Here is a 16,672-nt window from a genome sequence, read left to right as displayed (position 1 = left end):
TGGTCACACTCTGAGCCCTGATCCTGGTCACACTCTGAGCCCTGACCATTGTCACACACTGAGCCCTGACCTTTTTCACAGGTTGACCCCTGATCCCATTCACAGTGCTGACACTGACCGCAGAATAATTCCTACATTTTCTCACAAATAAATGTCAGTGAACCCAAGTGAATGAACTGGGATGGCCTCCCTCAGTCCAAAGGAGCTCTGTTTTCCATAACAGAATCCTCCCACCAAGCCAGAGTCTCAGGCCTGTCTGGAATCCAGATCCACTTCCAAATTTTAAGTTGTGAAAGCCTCTCCCAGCTGGGAATCTGTTTCAGCCAGGTCTCTCATTCCTGGACCATGGGCTCTATGATAAAGTCCAGAATCTTCATATTTCTTCTAGCAACCTACGGCCCAGTCTCAAACCCATGGTCAAGTCCAGGATCCTGCAGACCTGCTTGCAGAGCCTGTTCATGCTCCCACCCATGGAGAAGTTGAAGAGCTGCTTACCTCCGCTGGACCCGGCCCCGGATGTCATGGTGACTGCCTGTTCTTGGGGCCGCTCTCCCGGCTCTGGGTGTTGGGTTCTGGGTGCTGGGCTGGTTTGTCAAGCCCTTGCCACGTGTGGGAGCGAGGCGAGCACAGGAGAGAACTGTGGCTGCCCGGCTTTCATCCTGGCTTTGCCACAGTCTTGTCTTGACTCTGGAAAAGCCTGAGTCTTGAGGTCTGTCCCTGCAGCGGGGCTCTGGTCTCCATGCTGCCTACTGATGTTTTGTGGTTCCGATGGGACCAGGGCGCAAAAGCACTCCCCAAATGTGTGCTGCTTCTGACTGCCTATCCGTCAGCTTCCGCTGTCCTAACAAACACGCTTCCCCACCAGTCAGGCCCAGCGTGCTGTCCCCCCAGGGGCTGGCAGGGACACACGGACACACGTCCACCCACACGCCAGCAGCCAGGCAGGTCCCGAGTGCCCAAAGTGCAGGCCAGCGAGCTCTCCATCCACCAGGAAGCAGAGTCCCGGTGACCTGCCTTCCAGTGTGCACCGACAGGAGGCTGGGTGACACAGCCCCCCAAGAATCATTTTTCTTTGAGGACTTTAGTTTCGGTCCCGTGAAAACAAACCGTCCAGCCCACAAGCGTTGTGTTAAGAATGGCACCGACAGGGCACACACACTCCTGCTCCCGGGAACCCTGTCAGTGGGAAATAGCAGACCGGCGTGGAGATAGGTCACAGCAGGGACGTGAGCTGTGCCCAGGCTCGGCTGCCAGGGAGCAGATGTGAGCCTGGAGTCGGGGGTGCACTCCCGGGGGAGCTCAGAGAGTGGGGATCACAGGAGAAGTGGACCGCTGTGCAGCTGCGAGGGGGTTCCGCCGATCCTCTGGGGAGCTCTGGTGCTGAAGCAGCTGAATTAGAACAGCAGCCAGCCAGGGCACCGGCCAGCCACGGGGGCGTAAGCTTGGAGGCCAAGTCCTGAGCGGCCAGCAGCTGGGAGGGGATGCCTGGTCCCCAAGTCCAACATCTAATTGGAGCCCAGTCCCAGGAGGGACGGGCCAGGGTCTCAGAAGTGAGGCCACAGAACATGACCCTGGGCAAGAGCTGGGCTTGGTTAACGGAGTCAACAACTGAAGTAGAATTGCCACAGAAAAAAAATGGTACACATTCAAAGTATACAATTTTACACATTTTAACCTCTATTTGTGAAACTAGCCTCAAAATCAAGATGATGAGCATGCTGTCCCTCCTTCTCGCTATTGTCGTCATGATAGTTTGAATCTTCTAGAACTTTATATAAGTGCCATCATTCGGTATATGCTTACCTGCCTGGATTCTCCCCACTCCGCATAACGGTCCTGAGGTTCATCTACACTGTAGCTCGTATCCGTGGCTCAATCCTCTTTCCTGGCATACTCACTGGCCAACAGGCCTCCTGTTGCTTCCGGTTTGCGACTATTACGAATACAACTGCTGTGTGTGCAGGTCTTTGTATGGACTCGATTTTGATTTTGGGGGTAAATGCCCAGGACTGGGACATCTGGGTCATAAGGTAGCTGCATGCTTAACTTGCCAAACAGCTTTGTATCCCACCATCACGGACGGGAGCTCCGGGTCCTTCCATGTCCTCGTCAACACAAATGGGAGCCGGTCCTAAAATTTGGTCATTCTAATGGGTGTGTCGTGGTGTCTGGTGGTGGCTTGAAATTTCATTTCTCTACTGACTAAGATGTGGAGCATCTTTTCGTGTGCCTTTCACCATCTTCATATCTTCCTTGGTGAGGTGTCTGTTAAATCTTTCCCTAGTTTTTAAATTACATAATTTGTTTGGTCATTAGTTTCTAGAGTCCCTTTTATAGTTGCAATGTGAATCCTTTATCAGGTGATTTGAAAATACTTTCTTCCCATCAGTGGCTTATCTTTTTATTGTCTTAATAGTCTTTTCTGAAGAGCGGAAGTTCTTGATCTTGTGGAAGTTCAATTTATCTATTTTTTCTTTCATGGATCGTGTTCTTGGTGTTGTATCAAGGAACTCTTTCTTTAAACCAAGGTGTGACAAAGATTTGTCTCCTAGGTTTCACCCTTAGGTCCATGACGTTTTGAGCTTTTATATGGTGTATGATACGGACTGAAGCTTAGCTTCTTGCTGGTGTCCCAGGACCACCCAGGTCCCAGCTTACGGGTTGAAAAGACCACCCCTTCTCTTCCGGATCACCTTTGTGCCTCCGGAAAATCAGCTGATCGTGTGTCTGCTTCTGTTTCTGACCTCTTTATTCTGTTCCGTGGATCTATTGATCTGTTTTTTGTTTTTTAAGATTTATTTATTTGAGAGAGAGCTAGAGAGAGTGAGCAAGCGAGAGAGCGGGAGGGAGGGGCAGCGGGAGAGAGAGTCTTACGCAGACTCCATGCTGAGCCCGACGTAGGGCTTGATTGCATGACCCTGAGATCACGCCCGGAGCCAAAACCAAGAGTCGGATGCTTAACCACCTGCGCCACCCAGGTACCCCTGGCTCTATTGATCTGTTTATGCTAAAGCCACATTGTCCTGCCCTGGGGAGCTTCAGGTACATTCTGAAGTGGTAGAAGTTCTCCAACTTGGTTCATCTTTTTCAAAGTTGTTTCCACTTTTTTAGGTTCTGTGCGTTTCCATGTGAATTACAGAATCAGTAGGTCGGCACACTGGAATTTTGATTGGGATTACATTGAATCTATAGAACGATTTGGGGGAAACTGACATTTTGACATCATCTTGTCTTGTAATCGAGGAGCTCCATGTACCTCTCCATTCACTTCGGTTGTCTTTAAGCCCCTCAAAAGCTCCCCAGTTTTCCGTGTACAATGTCTTGCACGTTTTTTGTCAGATTCTTTCCTGTGTATTTTGTATTTTTTTCTGATATTGACAGTAATATTTAAAATTTTAATTTCCACTTGTTCATTGCTAGTATACAAGACTACAGTTGACTTCCGTTACATTGATCTTGTACCTTCCTGAAACCCTGCTGAACCACTGATTAGCTTTTTGGGGCATTCTGTAGATTCATTGGATTTTATACATGACTTCTGTGAATAGTTTCCTTCTTTCTTTTCGGCGTGGATGCCTGCTTCCTCCTTAGCTTACCGCACTGGCTGGAACCTCCAGCGCCACGCTGACATCACCTTGCCCCGGCCTGATGGGGAAGGCACCCAGCTGCACCATCCAGTGTGCTGTTGCTGTGGCTTCTTGTGGGTCCTTAGATGCTTTTTGTTAGGCTGAGAAGGTTCTCTTCTGTTTCTGGTTTGCTGGCCATGTTTATCAGGATGGATGTTGGACTTCGTCAAATGCTTTTGCTGTTATCTATGGAGATGATCAATTTTGACATGTTGTGTTTTCATTTTCCCTCAGTCAAAGTACTTTCTGGTTTTAGTTTCAGTGCTGGGAGGAGTTCCTAGGGGTCTCCTGAGGAGCCCGGGGCGGGGCAGTGTACAAGCAGCATCTGTGGCTCACTTCGGGGGTCTTGGGGACAGGTCTAACCCCCACAGGAGTTGTGATGTGAAGACCGGGCGGCCATGAGGGTGCTGTCTGTCCTCACCAGGGACAGGGTGGACACACAGGGCATGGACGTTACAATCATCTCCCCAGGCCCTGCAGGGAGGAGTGACTGAGCCCTTGCCGGGGGCATTTCCTGGGACCCCGGGGAGAGATGGGCGAGCGTGTCGGCCACGGACGCCATGGCGCTGGCAGGCCAACCCCGGTGGACTGACGCCAGGTCACGGTCTGTCCCCTTAGGTGCTGTACAAGAAATCCATGCAGGCGCTGGACCTGCTTCTCCAGAATTTCATCTCTGAGAACAAGAGCATGGATGAGATATGCTTCCTCCTGCAGGTGAGGGTTGGCGTGGCATGGGGTGCAGAACAGAGGGCTCCCACTTGCCCACCTCGATCCTGGCCTTGGACTCTCTAAGGTCCACTCAGCGTGGGTCCCTTGTATATGGGGGGGGGAGGGGCAAGAGGGCCAGGTTGGCAGGTATGCCCCACGCCGCTGACCCAAGTGCTCCAGGGGCTGTCTTCTCTCACGAAGGCAGCGGTGGGTGTTTCAGAAGAGCTAAGGACCCTGCAAGAATCAAGGTGACCCACTGACCTCACCTTCTAGCACCCCTGAGGGCAGGGAGCAACAGACTCAGGGATGGTCTGCGGGCTCCTGGCTTCCCTCTGCTCCCTTCCGTGGCTGCTGCAGCCCCCGAGGCAGCTGAGGCCGACCCAGGGCTTTTGGATCACACGGTCCCAGACCTGGCCTCACCCGGGGGAGCTGGGCTGGTGGCCGGGCATGAAGCTGAGGCCGACCCAGGGCTTTCTCGATCACACGGTCCCAGACCTGGCCTCACCTGGGGGAGCTGGGCTGGTGGCCGGGCATGAAAGCCTGAACCATCTGGTGGGCGGGACTGGTTACGGTCACCTCACCGTCACTCAGCCCCAGCGGCTGTGTCCAAGCCAGGTGGGCCCAGGTGGGTGCCGAGGGTGGGTCCACGGGGCTGACTGGGCTCTCGGGCTCGCCTCTCCCCCATCGCAGCACATGGAGCCCTGGCTGCAGTCAGACAAGAGCCATGAGCACAAGCGGGTGGTGCAGACCATCTTCCTGCTCCTCAAGTACGTGGTGGACTACGTGACGCTCACCGTGAGTGGTCTCGACACCCAGCACCCGCGGCGGTGGGGGACAGGCGGGCAGGCCCGAGTGAAGGGAGGAGCAAGGAGCCCCCAGGGTGCTCCTGCCTCCGTGCTGGACCCAGCCCAGCCCCCGCTCCTGACTCCCACAGTCAGTATTCATCGAGCGTCCGGGCTGCTAGGCACGGTGCTGGGGGACAAGACGAAGGCCCTGCGGTGCCCCCAGTCCTGGGGCAGAGGTCACAGTTCAGACAGGGCGGTCGGGGACATCTTGACGGCACGGCTGCCCGGGCGCAAAGACTTGAAGGAAGATGGGGAGGGAGACTGGGTGGTAGAGGGAGGGCATTCCCGCCGAGGGAAGGGTGCCGGCCAACGCCCAGAGGCCTGGCCCATGGGACGCTGGGCCCAGGATGGACGGACAGCCGGAGGGCAGGGGCACGCATGGGGAGAGGACATCTGCATGCCAGGCCGGGCTTCAGTCTGCCGGCCTCCCCAGGAAGAGGCCACGCCCTCCCTGCTGGGCCACCAGATAGGCCTGCTGGCGCTGCTGTGGCGGGACAAGGACCCGGTGACGCGGAGCCACTCCCACCAGTGCATCTACCTGCTCCTCCAGCTCCTGATCCAGCAGAAGGGTGAGTGGGGAGCCCCGCCCCCAGGGGATCGCAGCTCCAGGCCTCCTGACGAGGTGCCCTCCACAGGGAGCACGGAGCAGTTCATGCATTTGGATAAAATGAAGAACTTTGAAGCAAAGGCCCGCAGAGAGTCAGAAAGGAAGTTCTACAACGTGGTGAAGGTGGGCCTGTCAGAGCTGCAGCGGGGAGGGGCGGCAGGACCCCCCACGGCCCCGGAGCAATGCCCCGACCGCTGCCCCCAGCCCCCCACCCATTCTACAGCATACGCAGGGGGCAGGGCACGTGGGGCCAGGCCACGGACATCGCAGCCTCCCACCTGTGACCTGGAGGTGCGGCAGGGCCCCCTGAGTCAGTCTAGGGCTCTCGCTGACGTCTGCCCTCTTGGCACCCACTCCCCTGTGGCCTCTCTGTGGCTCCTCACGAGGGCGACAAGTGCATCTGCTGGGACTGACTCACGCTCACCGCCTCTGCCCTTCCCGCCCTGGGTGCGTCCTTCCCAGGCTGGCCCCCTCCCCTCAAGGTGCACTAGGAGTCAAGGGTTTGGGTTCGAGTCCGAGCTCCGCCTCCAACAGCTGGGTTGTTCAACCCTTCCACACTTCGGTTTCCCTGCCGTTCTGAGTGAGGGTCACTGGGCCTGACCCCCAGGCTGCGCAGGCCTGCTGGGACGGGAGCCGCAATCCCTTGCCAGCTCGGCGCAGACGGATGGCCCCCGGGAACCCCTCCAGGAGAGCTGAGCGCTCAGAAGCCTGCTGTCCTGGTGGGGTCCCTGGAAACAGAGCCTGGGACAGGAGTTCCCGGGCAGTTACGAGGATGAAGCTGGGTGCTCAGGAGGGGGGAGTGAGGGAAGCAAGACAGGGCAGGGATGAGCCGAAGGGGGTGGTCCCAGCCCGACAGACAGGAGTGTGGCAGCATGAAGTGCACCCCCTCCCGAAGCAGGGGCTGGACCCTTGTACCCGAGTCAGTCCCTGGCTGCAGGCTGCAGGTGGGGGCCCCTGACCCCTGCACAGAACAGCTTGCTCCCATCACCATCCCGAGCAACTGTCCAGAGCAGACGCAATTGGCAGCCTGTACCAGCCACCGAGCCGAGCTGGGGGGCGGGGGGCGGACACCCCAGGGCCTGTCGGGGAAAGGGGGAAAGGCGGGGCCCTTCGGGGGTCCCTGCAAGTCTGCACACCTGGCATCCATCCCACCTGAGTGAGAGCAGCGCCCCCACCCTGGCCCCGTCTCCGCGCCCACCCAGGAGAGCCTGCCCAGCTGCAGAGCAGGGCCGGTGGCCCTGTGGCCCCTCACCCCACCCCTCGGCACAGGCCTTGAACAGGAGCCTGACCGTGGCCCAGCACACACAGCTCATCCTCACCCTCCTGGAAGGGCTGGGCAGCCGTAGCCGTCTGCAGTGCGACCTGGCCTCGCAGCTGCTGCTCGTGATTTTCGAGGACCACAGCATCAGGGCGGAGCAGGTGCGCCCCGGGCACAGGGCCCTCTCTGCGGGCCCCGTGCAGGAGCCTCCAGGGGGTCCGTGTGCCCATGGGAGCACACCCTCGTCACAGAGAGCACTGAACCCCAGAGGCGGTGGGTCCTGAGTACGCCCCTAGCCCGCAGCACTACACAGCCCTGTCCCCTGCTACCCGAAATGGCACAGCCCAGCCGTCAGCAGGGCCCAGCCTCCTCGAGGCCCCAGGGCCCTGCCACGGCAATCACAGCGACACCCTGCCCTGCTCATTCAGTCTTACTCAGCAGGAGAGGGTTCCCTGCCCACCCCTGCCCCTGGGCGTTTGATGGCCGTGGGTCTGGCCTGGCCAACCTAGTCCACAGCCCATGCAGACGTTTTGTCTCTTGGGGCTGCCAGACCCATCAAGCCTCCTGGCCCCAGGGACGGGGAGCGGGGAGCGGGGGAGAAGCCATGGCTGCGGCAGGCAGCACTAGCCATGGGTCCGGCATGCGTGCAGATGCCTCGTTGTGGGCCGGGGAGCCCACGACGGACTCTGGCCCTGGCAGGGCACCGAGGCGGGGGCTGGGGGCTGCTGTGAGGCTCTGTCCTGGCCGTCCTTCCACGCGCAGGTGGCCGAGATCCTGCAGGGCCTGTTCCAAGAGCTGCCCTCTATCGTGTTCAAGAGCATCCTGCAGACCATGATGAGGGTGGTGACAGTGCTGGGGACTCAGTACACCGAGGAGACAGTCGAGGTGATACTGTCCCTGTGTCACCCCTCTGACAGGTAGGTCACCTGCACCCACGACCCAGAGGCAGATACCTGTGCCTCGTCTGTGGTCGGCGCTCCCAGGCCACACACTCTCCCTGGGCAGACTCTGCTCCTGGGCGGGCAGCCGTGTGCAGGACGCTTGCCCGAGTCTCCTCTCCTTCCCGGACTCCGGAACCAAGGCCGGGGGTCCCCGGGGCTGTTCCAGGCTGAGGGGTTAAGGCGGAGGCTCCAGCAGTCCCAGGAAGGGGGCTTTCAGCATGGAAGTGTCCCTCAGACTCAGAGAGCCCTTAGAGGCCCAACGGCAGGGGGCCTGGAGGTCAGCTGGGTGACCCGGGCCCACACACGGACGGCCCCACCGCCCCTCGGGGCTAGCGTTAGGTTTCCAAGCGCACCTGGGGACATCAGCTGGGCCCACCAGCAGGAGGCTGGAGCCTGGGACAAATGCGGGGGCCCCGGGCTGCTGAGAAGCCCCAGCCCAAGCAGCCCTGAGTGGTATGTGTGCACTCTGAAGTCTGAGAGGTGCTGGGGACCAGGGTGCCCCTGGGAGCATCTTGGGGAAGACCAGCCTGTCACAGGGCCACACTCCCTTCGACAGGGAGCAGGCCTCCCAGGGGTGCAGGTCCATGAGCCCCTCCTTCCCCAGGGAGACACGCCCAATGTGGTGCCACTTTGCCCGGTCCAGCTGTTCGTAGGCCGCCAGAGGGGTGAGCCCTGTGTCCCCAGGGAAGAAGCAAGCTGGGGAAGGCCACTCAGCAAGGGACTGAGGCAACGTCGGAACGAGCACCAACGTTAGGGAAAGCTAGATTGTGCTCTGGGCTTGGAGCAGGGGCCCCCACCTGACTGGCCATCAGGACACAGTCTCCTGGACCCCCTAGGAGAAGGGTTCCCCGTTCCCGAGGGGCCCGGGCATCTCCACTTCCACACGGCTGGCAGGTCATCCTGCAGTCCTGAGGGTCACGTCCCACCGGCCCCTCCACCCCGTGGGGCCAGCCAGCTGGCAGGACTGGGCTCCCTGCCTCCCCAGACAGGTCCTACCCCTGTGGAAGGCCCTGGCCGGCAATACCCGGCTGGCCCGCAAGGTCCTCACCCTGCTCTATGTGAAGCTGACGCTGCGGCCCCCTAAGGAGCGCATCAGGCTCAGCCAGCAGGCTGAGCTCATCTCCTTGCTGGTGAGCAGCACCACACCCCCACTGTGTCCCCCCCCAGCACCCCCCCCGCAACGGAATTGTCATTCAGGGGTCCCGTGGGATGCCGGGGTGACCTGGCAGCAGAGGGTCTCAGCAGAAGCAGCCAAGGACTCTTGATGCTGAGCCCCGGAGTGGACCCTCCCAGCCCCAGCCAGGCGTAGGCAGCAGGGGCCTGGGCCCGGGGCGGGGGGCGCGATTGCTGCTCCCAGCCGCTCGGCTCCCAGCAGCTCTGCTGGCACCACGAGGGTGTCGCCCATCCGAGCCCGGCTCTGTTGCCCGCTGCAGGCCCTGGGTACAATTTACGAGCTGCTGTACACCCGGGAGTACAAGGCCACGGTGCGCTGGGCCTTTGCAGGGATCCTTGTGGGCCTGCTGACACAGCTCCATTACCTGTTTGAGCTGGATGCGGTGGAGGGCATCTCTGACTACCAGGAGGACATCCTGGAAATGAAGCCCCTCAGCCCCTGCAGGTGAGACTTCTGACTGGGCCTCAGGACCCCAAGCCAGGCCCTCTTTCTGGTTCCTTCCACACACCCGTGGAACCCCTGGTGGGCACCAGGCCCTGGGCTAAGTGCCGGGGACCCAGAAAGGGATGAACTCCAGCTCCAGCTGGAGGCTTGCGCTCCAGGGTGGGGAGCAGGGGGCACAGCAACTGAAAGCTAGCAGGAGCCGGGATCCTGAGCAGAGCTCTGCAGGCCCCGAGCCCTGACTCGCCTCCTCTAAACACCCCACGTGCCCCTAGGACCTGCCTGGAGGCCCTGAAGGGTCTCTTCTGGACTACCAACTACTGGGAGGTGTTTGCCTACCTCAAGCTGTTGAGAGGCTGGGAGCTCTTTGAGCACTTGGAAACCTACACAGAGGGAGTGACCCTCTTGGCTAGGTAAGCGCAAGCCTTGGGGGACCTGGCCCCAGACAGCATCCCTTGTGGGGCTGCTCCTGTATTCTGTCCTGGGACCTGTACTCTAGAGTCCGCTGCCTGGGCCATGTCCCTGACAGAATAAGGTCTGGGGTGGGGGTGGGGGGGCTTGGGGGTAATCTCCTGGCCAAGGATGAAGACCTCGGGGCCCCTGTGTCTGCTTCTCGTCTGACAGGGCCATGGCCCACTATGACTGTGAGGTCAAGGCTGTCTTGGGGCAGGCAGTCATCTCCCTGAAGAGCTCCGAGGAACGGGACAACATCGTGGCCATCCTCATCATCACAGAGGTCAGCCCCTCCTTGGCTCTGCCCTGCCCCTGCTCCTCACCACTGTCCTCTGGCCCTTAAGAAGGTCAGAGAATTGGATTTGCTTTCGTACCCTCCAGTAGAGGGGCATCCTAACTTCTGCCTTCCGTGTCAGACCTGCTTGCTGCCTCGAAGTACCTCCTCATGCCTAACCCCACTATCTCACGCTGCGCTACGGGCCAGTTTGCCCTGGCGGCTGACTGTGCCAACCCTAATCAGTTTCTCAACAGCCAAGAGCTCACCCAGTACATATCTCGGAGAACCACGAACAACTTCCTGAGCCTGGGCCTGAACAACCCCAACCAGCTGGTGCGGGCCATAAGCCTGAAGGGCCTCAGCAGCATCCTGATGCACCCTAAGAAGGTGAGAGGAGGGGCTGCCCACTCCTATGCCAGGAAGACTTCAGGGAGGAGGAGACATTTGAGAAGAGCCTCCACCGCGGGTCCAGCTGGAAGGGGTGGACGGGGGAGGCAAGTCAGGCAAGGCAGGAGAGGCTGGGAATGTTTGGGAAACCCTGCTGTACCGCATAGGGCTGGAGGGGCCTCCGGGGGCTGGGACTCTGGCCTCCCTACCTGACAGCCAGGCCGGCTAGGTGGCCTGTTCCTGCTCCACCCGCACATGGAGGACTCACACTTGGCTGGATGGGGACGTCCGTCCTCCACCTGCCCTTCAGGCCTTCCAGAACATGTCCACGCCCCACAGTGCAGGCCGAGCGCTGGGGCTGAGGCCCGTGCTGCGCGCGCCAGGGAGGCGGGGTGGGCAGGGAGCTGCGACCTCCGACGCGGCCCGCGCCGCGGAGGTGACGGCCCGGTGGAGCGGGTGCAGAAGGCGGACGGGCAGCCCGGGGGAGCAGGGCAGGCCGGGGATGGCTGAGTCTCTTCCCCGCCCCGCAGGTGGTGCTGCTCCGCAATCGGCTGGCCGGGCTGCTGGACGGCTTCGTGAAGCCCGAGCCCAAGGACCTGCTGGGCCTGATGGAGATCCTGGGCGACATCCTGCACCACCTGGGCACCCAGGGCGTCGGCGCCGCCAGCCTCAAGCTGGCCCAGCACCTGCTGCCGCTGTTCGAGGATGTGAGCGCCGGGGCGGCTGCACAGCCAATGAGAGCAGCCGAAGCTGCCAGCCAGCCAATCGAAGCAGCCGAAGCTGCTCTTCCCGCCAATCAGAGCAGCCGAGCTGCTTCCCACCCCACCCCCGCCCCCGGGGCTTGTGGGTAGTCCTGTGGAGCCCCGCGGGAAGCTGGCCCGCAGGATGGAAGGTTCTGGGAGGCCTGTGCGCTGCCCAAGCCACGTGCTCCTCCACATGGGGGGCTGGGGCCGAGGGTGGAGGTGGGGCACAGGGGGTGGGGCACGGGGGCGGCAGCGGGCCGGGGCGGGGTCCGTAGTGCAGGGGTTGGGGTGCAGCCCGCGAGCTGGCGGCAGGAGGAGCAGGAGGGGCGGAGGCCGAGAGGGACCTCAGGGCCCCGTGTGCGGGCGGCGAGGGGCGCGGGAGCTGCGGTGCGCGAGGCTGGGGGAGGCGGGGGAGGCCCCAGCACGACCGCGGCCCGGAGCCCGAAGGGTCCCAGAGCTAGAGAGTGGCAGGTCTGGCTGCAGGGCCTGCGCCCCAGCCCCCACCTGGCGTGCCCGGGAGTGGACGTGGGCCCCACAGAGAACCCACCGAGGAGCGAAACCGGGGACAAATGGCCGATCCAGTAGGAGGGCTGCAGCCACTGGAGGGGGTGGCTCGAGGAGCGGGGACTGGCCAGAGAGAAGGCAGCCCTCGCTGGTGGGACAGGCCGGAGTGTCAGTGCTGGGGGGCCACCTGGTCAGCCGTCCATCTTCTGGGCCGCTGCAAGCCTGGGGGCCAGAGAGGAAGGTGAGAGAGGGGGCGTGGCAGGTGGGGGCTGCTTGCGGCTGAGGGCTCCCCACCTCCCGCAGGAGCAGGCCCTGGTGCGGGGCAGAGCCATCTCCCTGTTCGGAGATGTCATCTACAGCGGCGGCAAGAAGTATCGGCAGGTGCTCAAGAGCTATGCCTTCCAGGCCCTGGTGCCGCTGCTCTTTCACCTGGTGGACTCCTGCCCCAAAGTGGTCGTGGTGAGCGCCCCCCAGCCTTGCGCCCAAACATGCACGCCGGCAAAAGGAGAGGGCCTATCCAGGGTGGCGCCTCCAATCATCTAATAACTTGGCTCAGCGCCCCCCACCCCTACCCAGCAGCCGTGCCTGCAGCCCTGTTGCTCATGGCCACCTCCTCCCCAGCCCCTCTTGAGCCCTCAGCAAACTGCTTCCTTCTCACAAAGGGGCTTCCTCCAGTCCCATGCCTCCTCTCTGCCCATGCCCCAGACCATCGGATCCAGGAGCCAGCCCTCCGGACCCTTCGCTGGTGGCCTGACGGGGCTGGGAAGCCCTCAAGCCCGGGAGAGGGTGTGCCCCAGGCTGTGGGTCTGTCCGGCCAGCCCCCACCCAGGGCCTGGCAACAGGCGGATGCTGAGTGCCCGTGTGGCTGAGTGAAGGGGTGCGAGGGGGGGTGGAGGGAGACCAGGATAAGGCCGGGTTGTTGCCAGGTGGGAGGTGGAGGGCAGACATAGGAGTTCAGAGGAGAGTGTCAAGGTAAGCCGGAGAGGCTGCCTGGGGAAGGCTGGGCTATAAAGCCTCGGAAGCTGCAGTCTTAGGATAAGCTGCCCGGGGCCAGGGGCCTCCTAGTGAAGGAGGGCAGCGCATTCTCTGAGCCAGCAGGAATGAACGGAGGAAGGGGAGGGCCGGCCGAGGCTGTGATCAGGGCCTCGTCATAGGTGCTGGAGGAGAGCACAGTCTCCTGGGGGACAGAGGTGTGAGCACCTGGCAGGTGGACTTAGGAGGAAGCGGAGGGCTTTGGAGAAGACCAGGTGGGCCAGTCCCCCCTCAACTCAGCAAGGCAGGGAGAGGCCCGCTTGGGAACAGGCCTGTCTCAGCTCAGGCCCCTGCTGGGTTTAAGGTGGGGCAGGGTTAGTCCCCTCTGAGGTCTCTCTCCTGCGCATGTAGACCCCATCTTTCTCCCCGTATCTTCAAGTGGTCGTCCCCTTGTGTGTGTGTCCAAATTTCTCCTCCTCATAAGGACACCAGTCAGATTCCCCTAGGGCCATCCAGGAACCCCATGACCTTAATCACCTCCGTAGAGACCCCACCCATAGACAGTCACATTCTGAGGTGCTGGGGGTTACCTGGAGAGACGCGGTTCTGCCCATCACAGGGGCACAGAGACTTTCTAAAGGAGTTCTAGACTCGAGGCTGTGGTTATTGGGTGCTGGTGAGGGAGGGGCCGGTGTTCCTTCCCTGGGTGCCTGTCCCTCAGCCCTTGAGAGAATCCCTCAGGGTCAGGAAGGAGGCCGGGGTGGCCAGGGTGACCACAGGCCTCTCGAGTTTTCCTGTGAATTAGAGCAGAACACCCACGGGGGGTGGGGGTGGGACACTCCTGTGGGGGTGACCCTTGCCCCCGTGGGTGCAGCCCCTCCAGGGCTTGGGCAGACTCCTGGCCTGGGCACAGCTGTGAGTGGGGTCCTCGCTGGGCCCGGGACCCCCAGTGCGTCTGGGCCAGCGTGGCTGCAGAAGGCCACCCTCTTGGGGTGTGGCCAGGAGGGCACTGATGATGGGGAGGGCTGAGACCCGCCTCTCCCTGCGTGCCGCCCACAGAATACAAAGCTGACCTTCCTGCGCTGTGCCATCCTGCTCAAGTGGGAGTTTCGGAAGGAGCTGTTCGGGAAGTTGGCGTGGGGCCATGGCCTAGGCGCTGAGAACGACATTTTCATCTACATGGTAAGGCGCCGGCGCCCTCCTGGACACCGCAAATTCGGGGGGCCTCTGGGAATTGGCTTAGCCCCGGCACCCTCTAAGGGGCACCCCGATGGGGATGGGCTTGGTGCTGGAAGCCCCTTGGGTGGTCCCTGACTCGGTCCCATGGGTGTGTACTGAAGGCTGGCTCCGTGGGGGCCGCTGCAGCCCCTGGGAGGGACACAGTTCCCATGGCTGCGGTTGAGGGGAACTTGGGGGGCATGACCCCCACTGATGCCCCCAGTGCAGACATGGGGAGGGCCCTGTAGCTCCCGGAACTCAGGACCCCCCCTCCCAGACATCGCTGGGCCCATGTCTCCTGCTGAGGACGGCTGTGAGGAGGTGGGTGAGCAAGAAACCGTAGCTCTGATTTCTAGCAGTCAGTTTATTTCTGAGTCGGCCCCTGTCCAGCTGGGACCTGTCCTTGCTGCTCAGGGACCGCGGTCCCAGGCTTTTCTTCGGCTTGGCAGTGGGCAGGCTGCCACACCTGGCCCACGCTGGATCTGGTGGAGGTGTGCGGGTCCAGGGGCCCTGCCGAGGCTGGGAGACTGAGAAGGGGGGGAGGCCCGCAGTCTGGGGGCAAAGGTGCCCAGAGAGAGGGAGGCTGGGCTCCTCAGGGTCCGGAGGGCAGTGCCTCCCATGGGTGCCGTCTCTCTGGGGGGCCCGGCGGGGCCGCCGTGCTGAATCCCCTGCCCACCGCGTGTGGGATCGTTGGTTTTGTGCTTTGATGCGTGTGAATGATGAACTGTCCGCACGCTCCAGGTGTGGGTCCTTGGCCAGTTATTTGTATTTTTGCCCAGTTTGTGACTTGTTGACTTCGCTCACTGTGTCTCTGGTCGGGCAGAAGATTTGAATTTTACGTAGACAGACGTGTGACTTTCCCGTGGTTTGTGCTTGGGTCTGGATAAGAAACCCCTCGCTGCTGCGGGACGACGCTGGTGCCAGGAGCGGCCAGGAGCGAGACCTGCAAGGGGGGCGGAAGGGGGGCCAGGTTGGTTGTGTCCCCCCATCGAGGCAGTGCTGAGCTCCCGCCCCGGGGACGTGGGGTGCTGGTGACCCGCTGTGCGCAGAGGCTCCACGTGGCACCAAGCGGTCACCTGAAGCGCAGGTTGTGGGCGCCCGCAGCTTGCTGCACCTTGACGCTTACGGCTGTGATGGGGCCTCAGCGTCTGTCTGTCCGGATCCGTCCAGGGGTATGCTGGCATAAAGCGGGAGGCGGGCGAGCTCCAAGGGACGTGGGACCGCCGGGACAGCCGTAGCAGAAGAGAGCCGCGGCCCCGGGCTGAGAAAAGTGCCCAGGACGCCCCCGGCCCCTGAGCTGAGGGCCAGGCCCTGTGAGAGCATGGCCACCACCCCTCTGGGACGCAGCAGCCTGCGGGGCACACGACTCGCTGCGGACGAGCCCTCTGGGAGGCCGGGAATGGCGCACGCACGGAGTGGGCACGGGAGACCCGGGCAGAGTGAGCCTGGGGGACCCAGGCAGGAGCCCACTCCGTCTCTCCACCGCCGTCCAGAGAGTCACCGGGCACCCCCCACCCCCGCCCCGGCGTGGACGACACTCGGGGACCCGGGTCCACGCTTCCAGAGCACGCAACGAGGGCAGGCTTGGAGCCGAGAGGAGGCGAGCTGCCCTGGGCACCGGGGCCTCCCGCATCGGGTGCGTTTGGCCTTCTCAGGCTGCCACCCCCGGAGAGGCTGCCTTGCCTTCCATCCACCTCCGCTCTCCACACCCGCCTCTGACCTGCCCTCGGCACCCCTGCTGGTGCCCGTCCTCCTGCAGATGGCTCCCTTCTCATGAGCTCCCGTTGTCCCCAGAGATAATTGTCACCCGGGGGCTCGCTTCCCTGGAATTCCAGTATCGAGTCTTGCTACGGGTGTTTTCTGACCGTGGCCCATGGTGGGTTTTCGGCTCTTGTATCCTGTTGTTCCGGATTGTGGTCTTTCTCTGTGTGCGCCCCATTCCAGAGTCCTTCGTGCTGTCCCTCCAGTAGGCCCTGGGACTGATTTGACGGGGTGGCTCTGAGCTGTCCCAGGTGCTCAGGTGGCTCTCGCCGCGTTGCCACTCCTCAGGGACGGGGCTCCTGCTCCTCACCCAGGCCACGAGAGAGACAGACTCCCTTCCGGTTTCCCTCTGCCTCCCTGGTCCAGACCGCAGCGGTGTGTGTGATGCCAGGTCTGCTGGCCGCTCCCCCCCCACGGACACGGCGCCCACCAGGGGCTTCCGGCTCTGGTTCCACCCCGCCCGCGTCCGCCTGGGGACCTCTGTCTCCTGAGCTGCTGAAGAGAGGTAGAGAGCGTGTGCAATGTTAATACCTACTTTCTGAATCTTACGATTTGTTAAATGGTCCGTCTGTTAGGACACTGAACCGTCCACGTTACTAAGTCGCAGTCGTGGATTTCACAAAGTCCGTTTCTCTGTGCCTGTATTTGCGTCTTGGCTACAGACTTCTTAAGACAAGTGTGAGCCTTCAGCACCGGCCTCGGTGTGACCGTGGGGGTCCCGGGGGTGGTCCAGGTGCTGGGGGAATGTGAGCCTTCA

At 61.8% G+C, this 16,672-nt stretch overlaps 1 protein-coding gene across 1 annotated transcript in view; it reads left to right on the top strand.

Annotated features, from left to right (window-relative positions):
• Nucleotides 1-16,672, top strand: part of LOC116639600 (maestro heat-like repeat family member 5) — a 23,279-nt gene that overhangs the window by 3,577 nt on the left and 3,030 nt on the right. Inside the window, exons 8-23 of the mRNA XM_032416110.1 lie at nt 389-524; nt 4,245-4,340; nt 5,025-5,129; nt 5,613-5,748; nt 5,815-5,909; nt 7,056-7,205; nt 7,807-7,961; nt 8,971-9,115; nt 9,419-9,603; nt 9,876-10,013; nt 10,225-10,336; nt 10,538-10,717; nt 11,028-11,153; nt 11,248-11,424; nt 12,268-12,423; nt 13,996-14,118. Of these exons, the coding sequence (XP_032272001.1) occupies nt 389-524; nt 4,245-4,340; nt 5,025-5,129; nt 5,613-5,748; nt 5,815-5,909; nt 7,056-7,205; nt 7,807-7,961; nt 8,971-9,115; nt 9,419-9,603; nt 9,876-10,013; nt 10,225-10,336; nt 10,538-10,717; nt 11,028-11,153; nt 11,248-11,424; nt 12,268-12,423; nt 13,996-14,118 (2,215 nt within the window). The remainder of the gene's footprint in view (nt 1-388; nt 525-4,244; nt 4,341-5,024; nt 5,130-5,612; nt 5,749-5,814; nt 5,910-7,055; nt 7,206-7,806; nt 7,962-8,970; nt 9,116-9,418; nt 9,604-9,875; nt 10,014-10,224; nt 10,337-10,537; nt 10,718-11,027; nt 11,154-11,247; nt 11,425-12,267; nt 12,424-13,995; nt 14,119-16,672) is intronic.

The sequence above is a fragment of the Phoca vitulina genome, unplaced genomic scaffold (assembly GCF_004348235.1).
Source record: "Phoca vitulina isolate PV1807 unplaced genomic scaffold, GSC_HSeal_1.0 scaffold18, whole genome shotgun sequence".
NCBI classification, from domain to species: Eukaryota; Metazoa; Chordata; class Mammalia; order Carnivora; family Phocidae; genus Phoca; species Phoca vitulina.
This window is presented reverse-complemented; position numbering and strand designations above follow the sequence as displayed.